General features: G+C 43.9%; 1 protein-coding gene across 1 annotated transcript in view; it reads right to left on the bottom strand.

The window, feature by feature from the left end:
* The window catches only part of PROM2 (prominin 2), a 108,343-nt gene that overhangs the window by 48,516 nt on the left and 38,331 nt on the right, over nt 1-21,496 (bottom strand). Inside the window, exons 5-10 of the mRNA XM_040345922.1 lie at nt 16,716-16,779; nt 12,519-12,608; nt 9,076-9,269; nt 8,767-8,841; nt 4,791-4,854; nt 4,533-4,692 (exon numbers count right to left, since the gene is read on the bottom strand). Of these exons, the coding sequence (XP_040201856.1) occupies nt 4,533-4,692; nt 4,791-4,854; nt 8,767-8,841; nt 9,076-9,269; nt 12,519-12,608; nt 16,716-16,779 (647 nt within the window). The remainder of the gene's footprint in view (nt 1-4,532; nt 4,693-4,790; nt 4,855-8,766; nt 8,842-9,075; nt 9,270-12,518; nt 12,609-16,715; nt 16,780-21,496) is intronic.

Genomic DNA, 21,496 nt, shown 5'->3' with positions numbered 1-21,496 from the left:
GGCTCGCCACATATAGAGTCAATAACTAATGTCTCGGGGTCACTGGTTTCATCCCATGCGGATGTTCTGTCCACATTTAAAGATTTCTATGCTGATGTGTATTCCTCTAAAGTCTCACCTACTACTGAGGAGATTACCTCCTTTTTGGATCAGTGTCACCTCCCGCGTTTGTCGGCCGCAGACGTGGCGCAATTGAGTGCGCCGCTCACGACTGATGAAATACTGGAGGCATTGGCGCTTTCCGCTCCTGGAAAGTCTCCGGGCTCGGATGGCTTGCCGGCAGAGGTATATGGGCGCTACTCTGAAGGCCTGATACCTCTGTTGAAGGAAGTGTTTGTAGATGCGTTTGATCGGGGATCCCTGCCCCACTCCATGAATGAGGCCATAATAGTTCTCCTGTTGAAGCCTGGTAAGGATGCCCAAAGTGCTGACTCCTATAGACCTATATCACTACTGACAACAGACGTTAAACTACTGGCTAGGGTACTGGCCACCAGGCTAGCTAAAGTTATAACTAAACTAATCCATACAGACCAATCAGGTTTCATTCCTTCTCGGTCAACTGCCCTCAACATTAGGCGCCTTTTCCTTAATTTACAGATACCTGCTGATAATGAGAACCAGAGGGCGATCCTGTCATTAGACGCTGCCAAAGCCTTTGACAGCGTCGAATGGCCCTATTTATGGGAGGTCCTGGGACGCTTTGGACTGGGTGACAGTTTTATTAGGTGGGTTCGGCTGCTTTATGCTGCCCCCACGGCCAGGCTTCGAGTGAATGGGGACCTTACGGACCCCTTCCCTCTCTACAGAGGCACAAGGCAGGGGTGTCCTTTATCGCCCCTGCTTTTTGCACTAGCCCTCGAGCCGTTGGCAGCGCAGATAAGGTCCTCCCCGCGATAATTGGTTTTGAGAGAGGTGAACAGATAGAGAAGATTTCTCTTTACGCAGATGATACTTTGTTGTATCTGGGAGATGTGGATACATCTCTTACGGCAGCTATGGAATTGATCCAGCGGTTTGGCTCCCTGTCGGGGTTCTCGATAAATTGGGGTAAATCCGTCATTTTACCTGTGGATGGTCCGGTTGCCTCTCTACCGGAGGCGGCGGGGTCATTGAAGGTGGTGGAATCTTTTAAGTACTTGGGGGTTCAGGTGTCAGCTAACCCACAGAAATATTTGGAGGAGAATTTGTTGCCCCTTTTCCAACGCCTACAAATGACCTGTAATACCTGGTGTAAACTCCCGCTATCAGTAATAGGTAGAATAAATTTAATAAAAATGGTGTGGGGCCCCCAACTTCTATATATTATGCATAATTCCCCTCAGTGGATACCTCGTCGTTGGTTCACCCGGATAGATTCCTTGTTTAGATCACTGATTTGGAAAAAAAAAGTGGCCCGTATTAGATTGTCCACGTTACAATATGATAAAGATCAGGGAGGAGCGGCTGTCCCTAATCCTAAGTTCTACTTTTTAGCCTCTCAAATGCAGCATCTGTGTGGCATGGGGCGGGCCAATGATAATGACTCAATTGATACTCTATTGCGAACGGGTTCAGGGAGTGCATCGGTCTTGGCAAATTTGGAGGCGGGTTTTCCACATCTGCCTCAGGCGGCACCCACCGTGGTCCTCCTTGGGAAGCTGTGGTCTATGGTTAAATCCACCTTGGGTGTCTCGGGATTTCTTGCAGACACTCCTTTGTGGGACAACCTAAACCTGATGGAGGTCTTCAGGCTTGAAGGTTTCCAGGTTTGGAAACTAGCAGGAATTAAGAACATTGCCCAGATATATAGTAACAATGTGCTTAAATCATTTCAGGAGTTACAAAATGAATTTGGTCTACCTAGACAACAATTCTATAGGTATCTGCAACTCAGGGACGCCCTTCGGACCCAGGGGCGGGTGTCAGTTCTCCAATTATCTAGTCACAGGCTATTAACTGAGGTATTCTCTGGTACGGAAAGAAAGGGTATGATATCCCATGTATACTCCTCCCTATTGTCGTCTGTGCAAAACTCAGCAACTCTGCCATGCAGAAGAGGGTGGACAGAGGATCTGGGGGACATTGATGGCGAGACCTGGGAAACTTGTTTACAGGCTGGCCCTCTCACCTCTGTCTCGCAGTCACACAGGTTGTCTCACCTGTTCCTGCTACACAGGGTTTACCGTACGCCTATTCAACTGTTTCGATGGGGAAGAAGGGACTCTTCCTTGTGTCCTAAGCTATGCGAGGGGGAGGGGTCGCTTATTCACCTGATGTGGCGATGCCCCAAGCTACATCGGTTCTGGAGGAGTGTCACAGAGGTTATCTCCTCGGTGTTCCAAGTTAGGGTCCCACTGGACCCCATAGTATGCATACTAGGTGCCGTGGATGAAGAGGTATACCCTCCACCTACTAATATAGCAGTGATCAGGCTCTTATACCTAGCAAGGAAACAGATAGCTAGATTCTGGCTGTCCCCACATGTCCCGACTAAGAAACAATGGATTGATCAGGTAAATCTTATTATTGTGAGAGAACATTATACATATCAGCATAGAAATGCCCCCAAGAAATTTAACTCCATCTGGCAGCCCTGGCTGGAAACACCTGGACTGGCACCTCCGAGATTGGTTATGACCCGGCTATTGCAGATGTAGTCGATTCTGTCTTCCTGACGCACAAAACATAAAATTATAAACTATGTCTGACTAAGTCACAGAATGTATAAAACCTAGACCATGATTGAGGTACGCGCCTGTGGGGATTACATAATGTGGTCAGGAGAATCTACTTATGGTTGGGCAAGGACTCTGAATGCTTAAGCAGACTGTGGAATGCAGACTTTCAGTTTTGGCCCGTTGGCCGAGTGTGTGTTAGTGTTGGGGGGAGAGGCGGTTTCTCACCTGCCCGGCATAGTTCAAACTCCTTTAATGGTGGAATTTGGTTTAGGTAACCTCCTGGTGCCTCTGGTCTGACATGCGTACAGTGTAAGTCTTTTTGTAATAATTCTATTTTGTAACGTTTTTTGTATGCTGACATATATTTCTGTACCGTACCTGTATTTTTGGCACAATAAACCATTTTACTGATTTAAAAAAAAAAGCCAGTCAGCCAGTGTTATGTTTTTTTGGAGTTAACCTCCCTGGCGGTATGATTCCTTCTGGTTTTAGGTGCTGAAAGCGGTACAATTATTTTGCATGGAAATTTGGCGTTTTATATTGTAGGCCTGTCCAAACAAGAGTCTAGTAGACATCCCAGGTATGATAAAGTTTGAAACACAAAATCATAAATTATAATATAATAAATAACTATAAATAATTATATCAAATAATAATGTAATTATAATACAAATTATTCAATAATGTAATCAAATCAAAAACACTGAAATTTGCTCAGTTGAAAAATTGTCGCTTTCATTATTTTTATTGTTTGATGACGAATTTCCCCACAAATCACTATCGCTCAATTCTGCAAGTGATTCTAATTTATTATCGCTGTTTCTAGCTGGTCTAAAAGTACTTTTAATGTAAAGAGACACTTTTTGGTCTCTATGGACAATCTCCAGTTTCCAGGCAGAAAGAACAGTTTTTATTATATAAAAGTGCATGTAGGACACTCGGCAGACAACTAGGGACAAAGGGTGTGTGTAATTATTTAAAACAGTACTGTAATCTGTAAGATTACAGTATACTGTATGTGTATTGTGTGTTGCACTTTTTGAATTTGGCGCCAAACTCCGTCCCTGTGCGTCGTAACGTCGCAGGGAACGGAGCTCGGCACTGTGAATCGAGCAAGGAGACACAGTGGAGGAGCTCGCACTCACAGCGGGGACACATCGCAGGATCCAGGAACAAGGTAAGTAACTCTCCCTGTATCCTGCAATGTGATTCCGAGTCTGGCTCGGGGATACCGCTTTTGGTATGAAAAATTCACCCCGAGCCAGACTCGGGCATACCGTTAAGGAGGTTAAGAAACCACAGCATGCAGTAAGCCATTAAAAACACAAAGAGCAAATATTTGAACTATAGGCATGTGCCAGGCGTGCCTGGGCACACCCTAATCACTCTGTGCAGGAAAGATTTCCCCTGCTGCTTGGTTGCGGGAAAGAGACTGGGGAATCTCACCAAAGCCCCAATGGGGTACCTAAAATAATTCTAAAAAACAATAATAAAAATTATTGTATAAAAATATTATAAAAAAACAATGCAATTATAAAAATTGAATAAAAAATAAATAAAACTACTGACATCAACCTCTGCCCTACTGACATCGTCCACTGCTCTACCGACACTGTCCATTGCCTTATATATTTATAGGACATGTGTGTTTGAGCTTTGGGGTGCACACCCTAATGCAATAGGCTGCGCACACCTATGATCTGAACAGTGCCTAGGGGTTAATTGCTCAGGGGAACTTGGAATAAACATGATCGTGAGCTAAGAGAAAGAGTACCTGGCACAATGCCTTATTGTGACTAGTGACTCCACGGATTGTTCCTCTGCTTGTTACTCACTACATTATTCTGTTTGGTAAACCAGGAGTGATATTACCTATAATATTCATAGCGCTCTACTTCCTCTCCATACAATTCAGCCTTCTCCTCAAAGGTAAGCAAAGCTACATTTATAGGACCGATATACTGATTTATGGGCAAAGTGGATGCATACGAACGAATTTCTGCCTCTGTTTTATTCAAAGCAGCAGCAACATCTGGAATGAAGAAATATCAGGATAAAGGGATAATATACAAGAACAAACGTTAAATAAAAGAAATAAAATCTCTTAATCCCTTTGGGTTTACAACTCACCACTCATACTTTTGGAAGTCTGTGTGTTCACGAAATTTGGCACGTTGTTCAGAGCTTGAAGTGCCTGAGAGGATGAAAGAGAGAGAGAGTGGGGGCTAAAGACTGACTTACTAAAAGGGAGGTATGAGAAACGCAGGCAGGGCCTGAGAGGAAGATTAAAGAGAAGAGGAAGAGAGGGAAGTGACAGAATGACACAAAGAGACACAAAAAAGAAGTCAACAGAAGTCAGCAGAAGAGGAGGAAGATGTCAATGTCGTGAAATCAAAAAGCTAAGCGCAATTAGTAAGTAACATTGTACTAGATATACTGTAGGAGAATCCTGGTAATACTTATGTGACATATGAAATGGGGGAAGGCAAGTATATGCCGAAGATGATTCTGCTCTAAGCAGAGATAAACATATTGTCAAGAACCACACAAACAAAACAACCTGGACATTTAAAATTATACTGTTCATGGGCAAAACCAGGTTGTATCATGAACAGCAGGTGTCAAACCGTCCACACTTCATCTTTAATCCACAGCCATTGTGGTCAGTGACTTGGCATCCATAGTACAAGCAGATCTTATACCTACAATTAATTGAGTGGTGTCACCATATTTTGAAGTTCTATGTCTTTTATTCTTGAATGGTTTTGCAGAATGTAAATGCAATATTTAATGAGGCTTGTTTGTTAATAGAGGATTCACATCCTATGCCAGTGCATATTTTGTTTTTCTTGACAGTGCTTTTTCAGACCACTCTGAAGCCCCATGCAGTGGCGTATCTTGGGTATGGCAGCCAGGGAAAGTGCCATGGGCGCCATTGGGGAGGGGGGCAGCAAAAAGCCACCCCCCTGCATGAAAAAAAAATCACCCGTCCTCCCGCAGCTGCCTCCCGCACTAATGTAGCTCCTGGCGCCGCGCCCACCCTGCTGAAGCGCAACACAGGCACAGCAATTGCTAATATTTCTCCTTCTGCCTGGGAAGGGGAGTGACAGGTGCACCCGAAATGACCAATGACTGGCCAGACCGGATCCACATAGGGTAGTGGCTGCATTTGATGGGCACAGTGGCTGCAATTGATGGTGTTTTTTTTTTCAGTTTGTTTGCGCCTCCCAAAAATTTTCAGCACCAGCCGCCAGTGGTCCCCAGTGTCCCTCTCTGTCCCCACCATGTCCCTGATTATCTGAAATATGGGTTTCAAATGTTTTGACAAGCGCGCAGCTTCAGTGCTTGCCATAGGCGCCATTTTCACTAGATACGCCTCTGGCCCCATGCACACTATTAGATTTTCTGCAGATTTTTGTGTTCAGATTTACCAAAACCATGTAGTGCAAGGGCCTGCCTGATTGCATACAAATTGAAACTCTTAAGGGTTGACCTCATATTATATGTTTTTGGTAAATCTGAAGACAAAAAATCTGCAGAAAAATCTATTAGTGCGTAGAAGTTCTTTCCTCTGCCCTTTTTAGGAGTCTGCTAGTTCTTGGGTGTCCTGTGCCTTTATCCTCTCTCCCAGGAGTGTTGAATGAGGCTGGGTTCACACTGGTCCAACAAACGCTCCGACATTGGGAGCTCATGTTGCATGACGTGTGAAAAATCAATGTTTCCGTATGAGAGCTGTCTTAACTGGTCCGACACGAGTCGGTCCGACTTTGAAAATGCTCCCTATACTACTTTGGTCTGACTTTGATCCTACTTCAGCCCATTGAATATCATTAAATTCGGATCAAAGTAGGATCCTTGTCCTTAACATCCGATTTTTGACATCCGACATGGTGATTACAGCAGCAGTAAAAGGAATTTATCTCACACTGGGATTGTTTTGATTGTTAAGGCTGGGTTCACACTGGTCCAACAAACGCTCCATCATTAGGAGCTCATGCCGCATAACGTGTGAAAGTCAATGTTTCCCTATGAGAGCCATCTTAAAGCAGGGGTTCACCCTAAAAAACAATTTCTAACATTAGAGCCAGCATACTAAGGACATTTACTGTATGCAAGTCTTTTTTTTTTTATCCGTACATACCGTTATATTCTGATTTCCGCGTTCTGATGACTGCGGGACTGGGCGTTCCTATCCCTGCCTCAGGGTTCTGATGACTGCGGGACTGGGCGTTCCTATCCTTGGGGTAGGACGCTCCGTGCACCTCTATGGAGCCACGGATGTCAGCGGTGACATGCCCGCTGACACCCTCCGATCCACCATCCGTCTGGTGGATCGGATGACAACAGACTCTACAGTTCGTCGTCATCCGATCCCCCATAGGGGAGAGCGGCGCTCTGACAGGTCGGTCCCCACACAGTGTGCGGGGACCGACCTGTCATCTGCCTGCTCAGCCGGGATCGATGTAGCGATCCCCGCTGACCAAAGCAGAGCCCGCACACGGACAGCCCCGTCTGAAAGGGACCTAAAACTAAAATAAAAGTTTCACCTTTGGTTATATTTTAATGTAAGAAAATATTTGCTTAACATGGAGTTTAGCTAGACAAAAGCATAAAATTAGCTAAAGAAAATATAATACTTGGTCATGGATACAGCCGTGTTCCTTGTACAGAACAAAGCAGAGATTGAAACAGATTCCACAAGTACAAAGTGCAATATACTAACTAGACTATCAACTGTATTAATTACTAAAGCCTAGTACTGTGTCTATTGTGTAAAAAATAATAACAATAATAATCTTTTGTCTACAATAAATAAATTCTTTAAAAGTTTTTTTTTATACTATTTAAAGCAAAACGAAACCCTCCTATGGTTTTTACCAAGGAAGCGGGCCTCTGTTTGATCTTCAACTGCCATGGTGCTGCACATGTGATCAGTTATGACACCAGCCATTGGATGGTTTGAGAGCATAACCAATGTGACCATTCCAGGAATGTAACAGTTTTTTGTTAAATCGATGGGTTTAGTTCCACTTTAAGCAAGTTCAGGTCCTCATTTAATAACCTAGCTATTGGTACAGTTGTCAGCCACCTTTTTGTTAGTATCTTGGAAATGCACAAACTTGCTACAGAAACTTGAATTAAGAGCTTCATCATGAATATTGATTTGCATTGAGGACTTTGTCACGCATTGTCAATGCTTTGCAGGAACGCAGAACAGAAGGAAAATAAATTTAGAGCTTTACTAGAACCAGGATCCTCTAAAGCACAGGTGTCAAACACAAGGCCCGCGGGCCGAATCCGACCCTCTAGGCAATTTTGATGTGGCCCTCGCACCTCTCCTACAGCTGCAGGAGAGCTCCAGCCCTCCTCTGGTCCGAGGTTCAGTTTCATCGGTCCAAGCCGACCGTGTGTAGAAGAACATTGGTCTGTTTTCCTTTGGTCCAAAATTATAAAACATGCTTCAAAACCGAACCGATGGACCGCTGCCCGATCGGTCCAAACCGATGGTTAGTACAGAAAAGCATCGGTTCAAAACCCGCGCATGCTCAGAATCAAGTCGACGCATGCTTGGAAGCATTGAACTTCGTTTTATTCAGCACGTCGTGTGTTTGACGTCACCGCGTTCTGACCCGATCGGTTTTTGGAACAATGGTGTGTACGCACATCAGACCATCAGGCCACTTCAGCGGTGAACCGATGAAAACAGTCCGTCGGACCATTCTCATCGGTTTGGAACGACCGTGTGTACAAGGCCTTACTTTCTGCTTTCAAGCAATGCATCCAGCTTCTTCCCAGCAGCAGCATAAGGAAAGGGGGTGCACTGTGATGTAAGGGAGAGTGGGGGACTCAACTTCTGATGGTGGGGTGGCTCTTGACATCTAATGTAAAGGGGAGGGGATGCGCTGAACATCTAATCCTACAGATACAACCGGCCCTTTTGAGGGCAATCATAATGCTGATGCGGCTCACAATGAAATTGAGTTAGACACCCCTGCTCTAAAGCATAATATAAAGGAATACAGTTTATGGCTGGATACCTATAGGGTTAGTGACCATAGTAGTAATGGTTTAGCATGGATTGGGGCTAGAAGCAAACATTAGTTACCTTTTCAAAGATTCCAAGTAGGTTTATCTTCTTAAAACTATTTAGTTTACTTGAAACTTTAGCTAGTGAGGGAATCTGTAAGAGAATGTGAGATAATGATTCAAAGGGTGAAAAAATATAAAAATATATAACAAATTGAAGGCCTCACCAACTTTACATATTTCCCTCTACTTATCATTATCCCATCTTATCACCTAGTTTCTTGTAAATGTTGTCCATGTCTTCTTTGCCCACCAGTTTGCTTCTGCCTTTTTTCTTGTTTTTCTTCTCTATATCTATCATAGTTACACCAGCAAAATGAGAACCTACCTGGATTTGCCCCAGCTGAATACCCTGGACAATGTTGAGGGCCTCTGCACAGTTCTCACAGTTCTGGTCTGATAGCACTCCTAGTAGAGCCTCTCGGAGGCCGACAAGCCTTGTGTCCAGGTTCTTCTGCCTCGTTTGCATGTCAGCCAGAGTCTTGTTAACACTTAGCAGTATCTGTGCTGCAGCTTCCAAGTCTGTCCATGATATAATACAACAGGCTTGTGAGTAAATTGTATAATTTATTTAAAGTTTCCTAAACACAAACATTTTTGTATAAAGGTAATTCAATAGCAGATTTCCCTAAATATCAGTGGTTCTCAGGATTTGCCCTGCTACATTTTTTTCACTTTTTTTGCAATGAAATAAAAAACATATATGCCCGATCTCCCCATCTCCCATCTCCTACCAGAGATTGTAGCTTAGCATCTGGTGTGTGCTGTGGCCTGGCAAAATCACAGCACTTTTCTGTTTTTGAAACAAACTTTATGAAATGTCATACAGACATTTCATAAAGTTCAATTAGCTGCCATGCAATGCAAGGTGATGGATTGCCCCATGCTGTGCTGAAAAAAAAATACTGCACTGCCCCCACACGCCACTCCAACGCAGGGGTGAGTACCAGACACAAGGAGACAAGGCATTTTGCCTTGTCATGTGGTGGGCCAGCACTGGAATAGCCGTCCCACACAATCCCACCGCATCTGGTAGGAGTTGGCCCTTAATGTTGTAATATTGTGAACTTTACCTCATGCCATAATGAGCTAGCAAAGATGTCTGCCAGACATTTCAGCTGCTCAACAATCTCAAAAATCTTAAATCCGTTTTCTTTTACAGCTCTTTAGTTTACAACTTTATTACAAAAAATATTTCCTTTTTTTTCTTTCCATGTCAAGTATGTTTCTATAGGCATGGGAAAAAACATCCAGGGTGAAAGGAGTCAAGAAAACTCCCTTACCTTCCAGCCATGGACTGTGAACACCACATTTCCTATGAAGGGATGGATTTTGGTAAAATTCCATTCTACTATTCAGTGAGGAAGACACGTGACCCTCTGTCGACACGCATTGGGGAGGGGCACGGACTATCGCGGTACTAAGAACTAGCGTGCAGCTAGTAAATTCCTTGAGAAGCATGAACTGGAGAGTTAATTCCCAAATACAGATTTTGTCTTTGCTGTTTACAGACTGGTGCTTGTAGCACCAGCAAAATGTAAGCACCTTGTCATCGTTTTTATGCAAATAAATATTTTTTTAAACGATATAAGCACTATCGGTATTTTTCTCTACTATTCATCAATGGCCATCACTGGCTACCAGGGAGCAAGAAGTGGAGAGGAGCTTGGGAGTTGCCTTGTTATAGCCCTTGGTTGAGGCTAGAAAGCAATTTCTGACCCTATTCAGGTGTAGTGGTCACACTGATCCAGGTGAAATACTCCTGGAGGGGGCAAGCAACTGTGGTGATACACATCCTGGATCTTTTTTTGAGCACAGAGGAGTGGATTCATTTTGAGCACCTATTGAGAGGCGGTTTCATTATGGGGACTTTATGGACTATTTTTTTTATATCCAGTTTTATTTTTTATTTCAATTTATCACTCTATGAGGTTGATTTACTAATGGCAAGAAGACTGTGCACTTTGCAAAGTTCAGTTGCGCTCTGCAAGAGCAGTTGCTCCAGAGCTTCGTAAAGCAGAAGCTCTGCTGGCTTCAATCATCCAATCACGTGCAAGCAAAAATGCTGTTTTTATTTTTATTTTCCTTGCACGTGATTGGGTACTCTTTGCAAAGTGAAGCTTTACCTCATTTACTAAGCTCTGGAGCAACTGCAAGTGCACAGTCTTTTTTGCTTTTAGTAAATCAAGCCTATATGTTTATATGAACACTGTTTTCTCAGTCGTTTAACTAATACTTAAAGTGAAGTTCCACTAATGTTTTAGTTTAATAAAAGTCAGCAGCTACACAAAGCATAACTGCTGACTTTTAATAAACCTACACTTACCTGCCCCATGGTCCAGCGATGCGGCGGGTGGGGGGGGGCATCTGGAGAACAGCAGGCACTCGACAGGAAAACCAGGACCCCCTCCCCCACACAAAGTGACATTTCTTAAAGAGGAGTGGGGAAGGAGGCCTTAAAGTGGAACTTCTCCTTTTGGGTGAAGCTCCTCTAAGTATTTACATGAGGCATCAACGCTCTGTTTTTATGAAACGGCTACCTACACACAGTGACACAGAACAAGGCGTGATAAAGCTGGCCATACATGGTTTGAAATTCATCTGATTCAGCAGGAACAGGCCAAATTTCATGTATGGGACAGGGAGGTTGTACAGGAGTAGATCTACCGATTGACTTCTGTGCAACCACCCTTTTTGAAAATTTCTGCTCAATCAGCGTATTCTGAAGATTCTACCATACACATGAAATGTGTGGATGGATAAATTAAGTCATTTTTTTGTCGTTCAACCTGCTGATTAAAAAAAAAGGATCATCTATGGGCTGCCTAAATCAGTAATGGGGAAAAGATCAGTAACAGCTTTAACAGTTCAGGTCCTCCTTAGGAAGAATGTTATACATAAATAGGTGGATTCAGGTAGGCGGGCGCATCCTTGCGGCGGCGTAGCGTATCGTGTTTACACTACGCCGCCGTAAGTTAGTAAGGCAAGTACTGTATTCACAAAGTACTTGCCTGCTAAGTTACGGCGGCGTAGCGTAAATGGGTCCGGCGTAAGCGCGCTTAATTCAAATGAGGATGTGGGGGGCGTGTTTTATGTATATGAAGTGTGACCTGACGTGATTGACATTTTTTAAGAACGGCGCATGTGCCGTCCGTGTACATATCCCAGTGTGCATTGCGGCTATTGGACGTATTGGTTTCGACGTGGACGTAAATTACGTCCAGCCCTATTCACGAACGACTTACGCAAACAACGTAAAAATTTCAAATTTCGATGCGGGAACGACGGCCATACTTAACATTACTAGTCCAGCTATTTGATGGAATAACTATACGCCCGAAAATGCCTTATGTAAACGGCGTATCTGTACTGCGTCGGCCGGGCGTACGTTCGTGAATCGGCGTATCTAGTGATTTACATATTCTACGCGGAACACAATGGAAGCGCCACCTAGCGGCCAGCCTAAAAATTACACTTTAATATACGACGGTGTAAGACACTTACGCCGCTCGTATCTTAGCCTAATTTAAGCGTATCTGGTTACCAGAATACACTTAAATTTGCGTTGGCGCAGATTCTGACTTAGGCCGGTGTATCTACTGATACGCCGGCCTAAATCTTTCTGAATCTGCCTAAAAGTTCGAAAATAGTGAATTAGTGAATCTAAACCTGGCTAACAGCATAAAAGAATATTGATTGATGAACTTCTCAAAGAATTAATTGCAGATTATTTGCCACTTTATTAAACAAATGCTCCAATTTCGCACATACCTTTTGCTGTCTGTAGTGCGTCTTCAAGTAGCGGGCGAATCTCATTATTGATCTTATCATTCACAGTGCGATTGATGCTGGGACTAAAACCTGTGAACATACAAGACAAAGAGCCATCTAATCATCCTCCACAAATTGCGCTTCTGATCTATCCTAGGATAAGTCAGCCACTAGCTGGCGGCTTTAAAGGAGAAGCGCACAGATCATTGCGTGTGATCTCAGCTCCAAATGGCTAATTGCTGTATTGGTCCTAAAGATAAGCTGAGCGCTTGTAGCCGGTGATTCCTTTTATTGGGACAACATAATAGTCCTTTACAGACAAAGCACGCAGCTGTAAGAAGCTTGTACAATTCCTCTTCAAGCGGCTGATTCAAGTGCTTGCTTCAAATGAACACTTGAAAAAGAAACCTGGAAGGATGGAAAAGAGCCGCACTTCATCTGAAATGTATTTGTTGCAGATATAAAATGATTCACTGGCAGCATTCAGCTTGAGAAGTGAATGTCATGGCTTGATTCATTGTATTTGCCAGATACGAAATCCAGGAGAACAGTGCATGCATAATATATGCTGGATTTACCAGCGAAAACATAAATTAGAGCTGGGATTATAGGCCGTTGAGGTGTTCAGTGACCACAGAAAGAGATTAGGCCGTAAACCAAGTGCTTTAATAGTGATCGCCCTGTAAATATTGAAATTTATTTTAAATACCCTTATAATGGACAAATAAATCTTATAGTACACATTAAGGGAATAGTATTCTATCCTTACTGTGCACAGCAGTTTAAAGTGAATGCTAAAGGCAGGGCTTTTTTTCAGGGGGAACTTGGGGGAACTCAGTTCCACCACCTCTGGCTCAGACCCTTTGGTGCCTGCTCACCACAATCACTTGTAAACACAGATGTCTAGTTTCTGTGTTTACAAGTGACAGCTTTGTAACCCCCTGAACTCTGCACTTTGTATGTAATGCAATTCTGGTATTTAATGCCCCTTTAAGACCCTTCTACTGTTTGTGAAATCTGAACGGGTCGTGGTTGAGTTCCTGCACCTATTTTCTGTGAAAAAAAGCTCTGGCTAAAGGTATTGAAAAGCAGAAGTTTGTGTTAAAAGCTACAGCTGCTGAAGTCACAGAAGGACAAAAAAAAAAACATTTCAATATTTACAATGCTTTATCCCAAAGGAAAAACTTGTTACTGTCCGCTCAAAAGAGAAGTATGGAAATTCAAAATAACAAACATAGATACTCACCTAGGTGGATGCAGCATTGGTCTGATGCTGCATCTGATTACACGCCACTGCCAAGACTTTGAACTGAGCGATCAATGGTCTTTGATCACTTAGTTCTCAGTCTTCAGTGAGCAGAGTATCAATCAACGTTTGCCCTTCTAGCACTCACTGGAGCACCGGGCTGTGGAGGGGGTAGGAGCAGCTGGCTCAGGCTCTTGGCAGTGGGCTGAGAGGCAGCGCTAGCTGCCAGTCAGGCATCTGTGTGGATCTTGACATTAAAGTCACGATCCTTCCAGAGCCTGGACCGGTTGAGTGATGTTAGCTGACTGCAGACTTTAACAGAAGAAACAACAAAAACAGGCGCCACTTAGAAAACTGTAAACTTTAATGTAAAATCAGCATCAAAGCACTCACATGGAAGTAGCTGTATACAGGCATGTAGGTAGGGTCCGGAAGACAGTCAGTTCTCAGCCGTGTTGTGAAGTCCCCTGTAGCAGTTGCTGTAGATTCCGATCGCTGCATGTGTGCTGCATATGGAAACGCAAGTGCCTGGTACACCACAAAAGGTTTCCGGGTAGACTGTGCGGTGATCAGATGGAGGGCTGGAGCGCACGCTGGAACGCAACGGCGTGAGGAGGGAATGACGTCACTATGAAGGAACAGACTGCAACACGTTTCGGTGCATGCGCCGTGGATAGCTGGGAAACACAGCGCGCACCTTCTTCAATAGCTACATTAAAGTTTACAGTTTTCTAAGTGGAGCCTGTTTTTGTTGTTTCTTCTGTTACATGTTTGGAGTTCGGCTTTGGCTCCCCATGCAAGGCTGCCCAGATCTCAAGACTGTTTTCTCACTCTAGAGTGGGTGCTCAACCTGTGGCTCTCCAGCTGTTGCGGAACTACAATTCCCATGAGGCATTGCAAACCGCTGACAGGTACAAGCATGTCTCCCAAAGGCTGAGGCATTATGGGAATTGTAGTTTTGCAACAGCTGGAGAGCCACAGGTTGAGCACCCATGCTCTAGAGCTTTTGCTCAAAGGACTTCATTGGAAATTCATTATATCTTCTATTAAGCGTGCGCCAATATTGTATATAATCGACTGCAGACTTTAGCCTGCTGTTGGCTGAATACTGGTTATAGGAGTGCCGACTTAAGTGCAATTCTGTGACCCACAGGAGAAGTAGGGCCAAAAGAGCCAGGCCGGTGATTTTACAGCTCTCTACTGCAGTTATGCCATTAAGCCGGGTCACATCCTTGCCAACAGGTTGTGATTAGACAGTGAAGGAGAGCAGACTATCGATAAAGTCATCACTTTGCTGTCTCTTCCATGTTAATTTGTCAGCAGATGTTTTCTGCAGCACACCTGATTGCCTCCTAGTTTTACTCCCCCTTTTACTTCCCTCTACCTATACCTAGATGGCTAGACTTATTTTATGAAGAACATTCCCACTTCATATAAAACACAGAACCTTGAGTCCTAACCCCCCACTCTGTAATGGACAAAAGCCTCAGCTGCTTGCCAGGACCCCATTAATGTGATTCTGCCAACTGCACAGCTATTATGAGCATGAGTTGGTATGTCGATGAGATGAGTGAATTTATCCTTTTTCTCTCCATGTGTAAACAATCCCTCAACCCAAACTAGGGCCTCTCAGGCAATTTTGGGGATTTATACATTATGAAATATTCTATCATGCTGTATTCGGGTCATATCTTTTTAGTAGGTCCCATTACAATCTCAAATTGGCACTTTGTGGCCCAAGCAAAATATGTAGAGCACTTCTGCCTACACTGGTACAAAAGGGTGTGCCAGGAGTGCCTGGGCACACCCTAAACCTGGGGTTGGCAACCTGTCAATGGTGGAACCAATCTGTATTTTCCTCCTGCAGCAGCTGAAAGTAGGCTTCTCCTCCTCTCCTTTTTGTCAACATTCAGCTGTAACAGGAGGAAAATATAGGGGATCCATACTAATATATGCCACCCCTCCTTTCCCTGTTCCTCTTCCTTCTGTTGCCCAAGTCCCCCATGTGCTCCCTTGCTCCCTCCCATTGTTTCAGGATGAAGAGCACGGAAGATGCCGGTAAATATGTCAAATGCATATGTGTTGGAGCTTTGGGGTGCACACCCTAATGCAATGGGCTGCGCACACCTATGGCCGCACACATGTGCTATTAACATGCGTGACCGGGCTTTTGTAGTAAATAGATATTTCCAGGGGTCAAGTCCTGGGGAAAAAAGTGTGGGAACTCCCACCCAAGATCCACTCCCCCACCAAAAAAAAAAAAATGATATGCTCATATGCATAATTACTAAACCACAAGTTCTTTCTCAATCCCGCGATAACTTGCGGCAGACCTCCGCAATGTCTCCTGGGAACAATGACAAAAGCTCCCAGGAGACATTGCGGCATTGAGGAAGTGACAGAATACCTGCACACTACCCGATGAATCCATATACAGGAAGTGGCCAGTAATATAAAGGATTACTAAGGTTCGCCTGCCCCTGACAGTGACTCGAGCTGGGCATCGCCGCTTAGTGAAAGATTGGCTCGGGTGGCTCGGCTGCTCTCGGCTGCTCTAGTCCTGCAAAGGGAACTGAGTTCCTGCTGTGAAAAAAGTGCAGGAACTCCGTTCCCACGCGTTCCCGCAGGACTTGAGCCCTGGATATTTCCCTATAAAGGTTTTTTTTTATCCAAGTCATGGTATAGTTAGTAGTAGTTACATTCACAGTCTCATACAACTAGAATTGTTCTGTAATTCTGAAGACATTTTTCCACCCACCCAAGGGGCTTACTTGGTTCTCAACACCCATATGAACTGTGAAAGCCACGTGGAATAACAAATAAACATTACAAAATATGTATTTATATATTTTCCTGTTTCTATAGCAGGAATTCCTAGGCACACTTGCTTCCTAAACAATATGGTTTCTATATGGTATCTATATGGTATTTACTTACAGCATTTTACTTACTCTCTAAATCAGCAAAAACTTTTGCTTTAGGAACTTCAAATTCAGCAACCACCTTTGTAATGGACTGCAAAAAATATTTGTGGAGAAATACAGTTTCATTATTAATAAATGCAAAGCACATTTAGTTAACTGCATACACATGAAGAGACTCACTGCAGGTATACAGTGCAGGAACTTGTACATAGTAGCTGTTTGTACATATTTGAAGCAGGCTTCCAAATCTTGATATCTTGACCAAATGATGGGCCATTCAACAGGTAAAGCTTCAACACTTCTGGGTAATTTAGAGAGCTTATCACCTAACCCTGCACCCAGGCATTGCCACTGGCCCATCACTATGGTGGGCAGATTTCACTGGCAAGTAAAAACTCACAGAAGGAAGAAAGAGGCAGACAAGCTTTGCCACTGTGCTGAAGGTCTGAATACTGGCCAGTCAGAATGGCCTATAAAAAGGGGACATTACTTGTTGGGGTGTATGATTCACAGTATTGGTAGAATAAAAATACTTTGGCAGGTAAAACTGTAAATACACACAGTATGTATTTTATTGTATATATTTATTTAAACTGTTTTCCTGGAGGTCCACTTTAAAGGGTATGAAGGATAAGCTCCAGACCTCACAATTCGAAGGATTATAAAAAAACTAGGGCTCAGCTGTAAGACATAAACTCTTCTATTTTAATTATCAAGGTATATTCTGGATATATGGAATATGTTCTGTTTAACTACTTCTTTCAAACAACTGAGGAATATTAACTTTTTCTCTGTTTTTGTAAAGACCTAATTTCCATCTGTGAAGCACAATGAGAACTTGTGTAGGTAATGCCACATTGAAGTCTAATTGATCTTGATACACTATACAATAGCAGCTATGTCTGGTAAAGAGAACTTCAATTAACTTGATTATGTACACAGTTTGTAGGCATATGCAGTGTAGTTTCTCCTCTGCAGATGGCGCTCTTCCGCAGCGACACTGCAGTTGGAGAGGAAGTCAAGGGGAATAGGGTTCCTTTATGGTTTCGGGACACTGGGGGAGCTATACCATTGGATGCTGCCACCCCATATAATTCTAGCAGCCATCTTCGGTCAGACAGAGCTTTTTTAAAGGCCTTGGCTCCCAAGTTTGGCACACATTTTGCGAGTTGGTAGCGTAGGGACAGGTACCAGCCTGGTAGGAACAGAACTAGCAGCAGGTAAAGGTTCCTGATGAGAAGGGACATCTGTCTGCTTGGGTGCCAAAGAGCCAGACCGCATTCTACAACTCTCCACATGCACTGTCAGTCCAGCTGAATCCTGCTCTCTACACGCTGTTGGAAGAAAAGAGGCTTCCTATTGGGACGACAGCCATGGAGAACGATTTGATTCAGAGTGATGCGTATGGTCTGAACACTGACAGGCTGATCCCCCCACCCCTTTAACCTCTGCAGCAATGCTAGCAGCACTTATATGTCTATTTCCCAAAGACATCCTCTGGATATGAAGCTGAGCACATGCACTCAATTTCTTTGGTCGACCATGGTGAGGCCTGTTCTGAGTGGAACCTGTCCTGAACTGTTGCTGATTGTTCAACATACCCATCTGGAGCGGTTACTTCCTTCAATTTGTCCTGTTACACGGCTGTATGGTCTTGGCCACCATACAGCAGCTCAATTTCAGGGTCTTGGAAATTTTCTTATAGCCTAGGTCGTGTTTATGTAGAGCACCAATTCTTTTTTTTTCAGATCCTCAGAGAGTTCCTTGCCATGAGGTGCCATGTTGAACTTCCAGTGACCAGTATGAGAGAGTGAGAGCGATAACACCAAATTTAACACACCTGCTCCACATTCACACCTGAGACCTTGTAACACTAATGAGCCACATGATACCTGGGAGGGGAAATTACCAATTGGGCCCAATTGGGACATTTTCATTTAGGGGTGTACACACTTTTGTTGCCAGCGTTTTAGACATTAATGGCTGTGTGTTGAGTTATTTTGAGGGGACAGCAAATTTACACTGTTATACAAGCTGTACACTCACTACTTTACATTGTAGCAAAGTGTAATTTCTTTAGTGTTGTCACATGAAAAGATAGAATAAAATATTTACAAAAATGTGAGGGGCGTACTCACTTTTGTGAGATACTGTGTATCTGAGCACTGCAGTTACAGTCTATCAATTTCTTTCTTCCCCTATGATAAATGTAGCTGGTTGTGACCCCGTATTGCAGTTTAAGACATTTTTACCCCCAGCAGTAATGATGATCTCGAGGCTTTGCTAAAGGGCCTAATAAACCAAAGATATAAAAGAACCAGTGAAAATATGATGTTATGACCTACAGTAAAGCCTCAGGATCGATGTGACCCAGTGGCTTGCCTCACATTAGTGGTGACCCCTGTCATTCTGCAATGTGGCTCTGACCTCCCTGTCTCTATAATTCTTTCTGCGCTATTCCAGCTATTCCCTCACTCTGATTTCCTATAGTCCTCCCAGGAGAATTGCTCTGTCTCCCTTAATCACCAGTGGAGCGTATGAGGCCAGATCTGAAATCTGCAAAGAAATGTCCTCCCTCTTACACCACTTCTTATCCTGTGCTGCCAATGTATTGTGCTTTATCTCTTATCCCCATGAAATAAATATTTCTGCTGTGTTTTTTATGGTGAAATTAAATGCATGGCTAGCTTGGCTGCACACATGAACTACGCTAAAGTGCTTCTCTAATGCCAGGGCTTTGTTTGCTTGCAGCATTAATTATACATTGAAGCAGGGACTGGCTCTCCATCTGACAACTGCTTGTCAATCATGAGTGTACTTTACAATCATCTCATTTTGTCCTCTTCAGAGAGAAAGGGATGAAGTTAGGGGCAGGAGGCAGCTGCAGTAAAAGGGATGACTCCTCCCTGATCTCTGTGCTGACATGTATACAGCAGGGATCACTGAACAATGGGTCCTAACAAGATACTTATGCTGTATTATAAACAATTTATTTTATTGTCCTTTATTGTCCATTGAGGGGCACAAGAAGATACTCATACTTAGACAACTGGGTTATATACAGTTGCCTTCAGGAGTTGGACACTGGCAAACATAAAAAAGTTGAAGGCTAGCCCGTTGTAGGCAGGTGCAGTCTGTATACTCCACTGCAGATGGCGCTTGATCGCAGCAGCAATGCAGATTGGAGAGACAGTTGAGAGAAGCTTTGTTTCTCTGTGATTTTCTTGGTCACATGATCTGGTTGGATGCACATGCCTTATGTGACGCTGATGGCCATCTTGGGTCAAGCAGAGTCTATTTTAGACTCCGACCCCTGGCGTGTTTTATGCGAGTGGAGAGGTTCCCCGTCTGCCAAGAACAGCGCCAGCGATAGGGAGAGGTTCCGTGTGAGTAGGGAGATAGCATGGACTACGTCTACCCTCTCAGGAAGCTTCCCTTTTGGGTAGGACTGGCCAGGCTGCACTTCCCTCCTTGTGGCAGATGCTGTTGGCATCCCTGCAGTCTTCTGACCGCTGTCTCTCCACTGCTCAGTTGTATGTGACACCAGACAAGTGGGTCTCCCCACCGGGCCTGTTTGTGCTGTTATCCTGCTGTTTTAATACATTGTCGGGACATTGTGTTTTTACTGCCTACCACACCATGCTACACCTATCCAACACTCTGTATAATATACAAACATTTAGTTTTTTTCATATTTCACATAAGACTTTGTTTGTTTTAGTGATAGCAGCTTCCGTTTCTTATCACTATTTTGGTTTAGCGCAGTATTTTCCCCCTTTTTCAACACCCTGTATAACCCCAACCCTTACCATCATGTTTCAGTTTTTTCGCTGGTTGGCTGCTTTTTTATCAACTCTGGAGAAAACTATGCTTTTATTTTTATTTTTCTTCTATCAACTTTCTTAGTACTTTGTAAATCTTTTTCCTTTCAGTCAATAGATTTATGGGACCGCTTTAGCTGGTTTCTATACTGCAGATCGTCATTTCCTCAGCAAGAGATTTTAAAGTGATATTAAAGGCAGATTTAAAAAAAAATAACAAACATAACATACTTAAAGGGGTTGTAAAGGTTCGCAGATTATTAAAAAAAAACAAAAACAAACATGTAATACTTACCTCCACTGTGCAGTTCGTTTTGCACAGATTGGCCACAATCGTCCTCTTCTGGGGTCCCACGGTGGCTCTCGCTAACCCCCTCTGGGAAGTGCTTTCCCAAGGGGGTTAGCTTGCGGATGCGCTCCCGTACCATACAAACGGCATCCATAGATGCCAATTGTATGACTCAGCCCCACCCCCGGCGGCCGTGTCATTAGATGTGATTGACAGCAGTGGGAGCCAATGACTGTGCTACTATCAATCTATCCAATGAAAAGCCGACAAGACCAGGGGGAAAGCAACGTGAGATTGTGGGGCTCAAGTTAGTAAAATGGGGGCTTGGGGGGGGGGGGGGGCGGTGACTGCAAGGTGTTTTTTCACCTTAATGCATAGGATGCATTAAGGTGAAAAATCACAAAGGTTTACAAACCCTTTAACAGTGGTTTTGCATGGAGCAGCCCTGATCCAACTCTTTTCGGGTCCCCTGTTGGCGCTCCTGGCCCCTCCTTCCTGCAAGCAGCTTGCTATAGGGGCACCCAAGCAGGCTCGCTCCACTGTCCTGTGTATCCATTCACACATGGAGCGTGGCCTGGCGGCACCCCCAATCTCTCCTCATTGGCTCACTGGCTGTGATTGACAGTAATGGCAGCCAATGGCTCCTGCTGCTGTCTCAGCCAATGTAGAGGAAGAGACCCGGGAAAGCCACTGCTCTT

Source organism: Rana temporaria, chromosome 3, assembly GCF_905171775.1.
Source record: "Rana temporaria chromosome 3, aRanTem1.1, whole genome shotgun sequence".
Lineage (NCBI taxonomy): Eukaryota > Metazoa > Chordata > Amphibia > Anura > Ranidae > Rana > Rana temporaria.
This window is presented reverse-complemented; position numbering and strand designations above follow the sequence as displayed.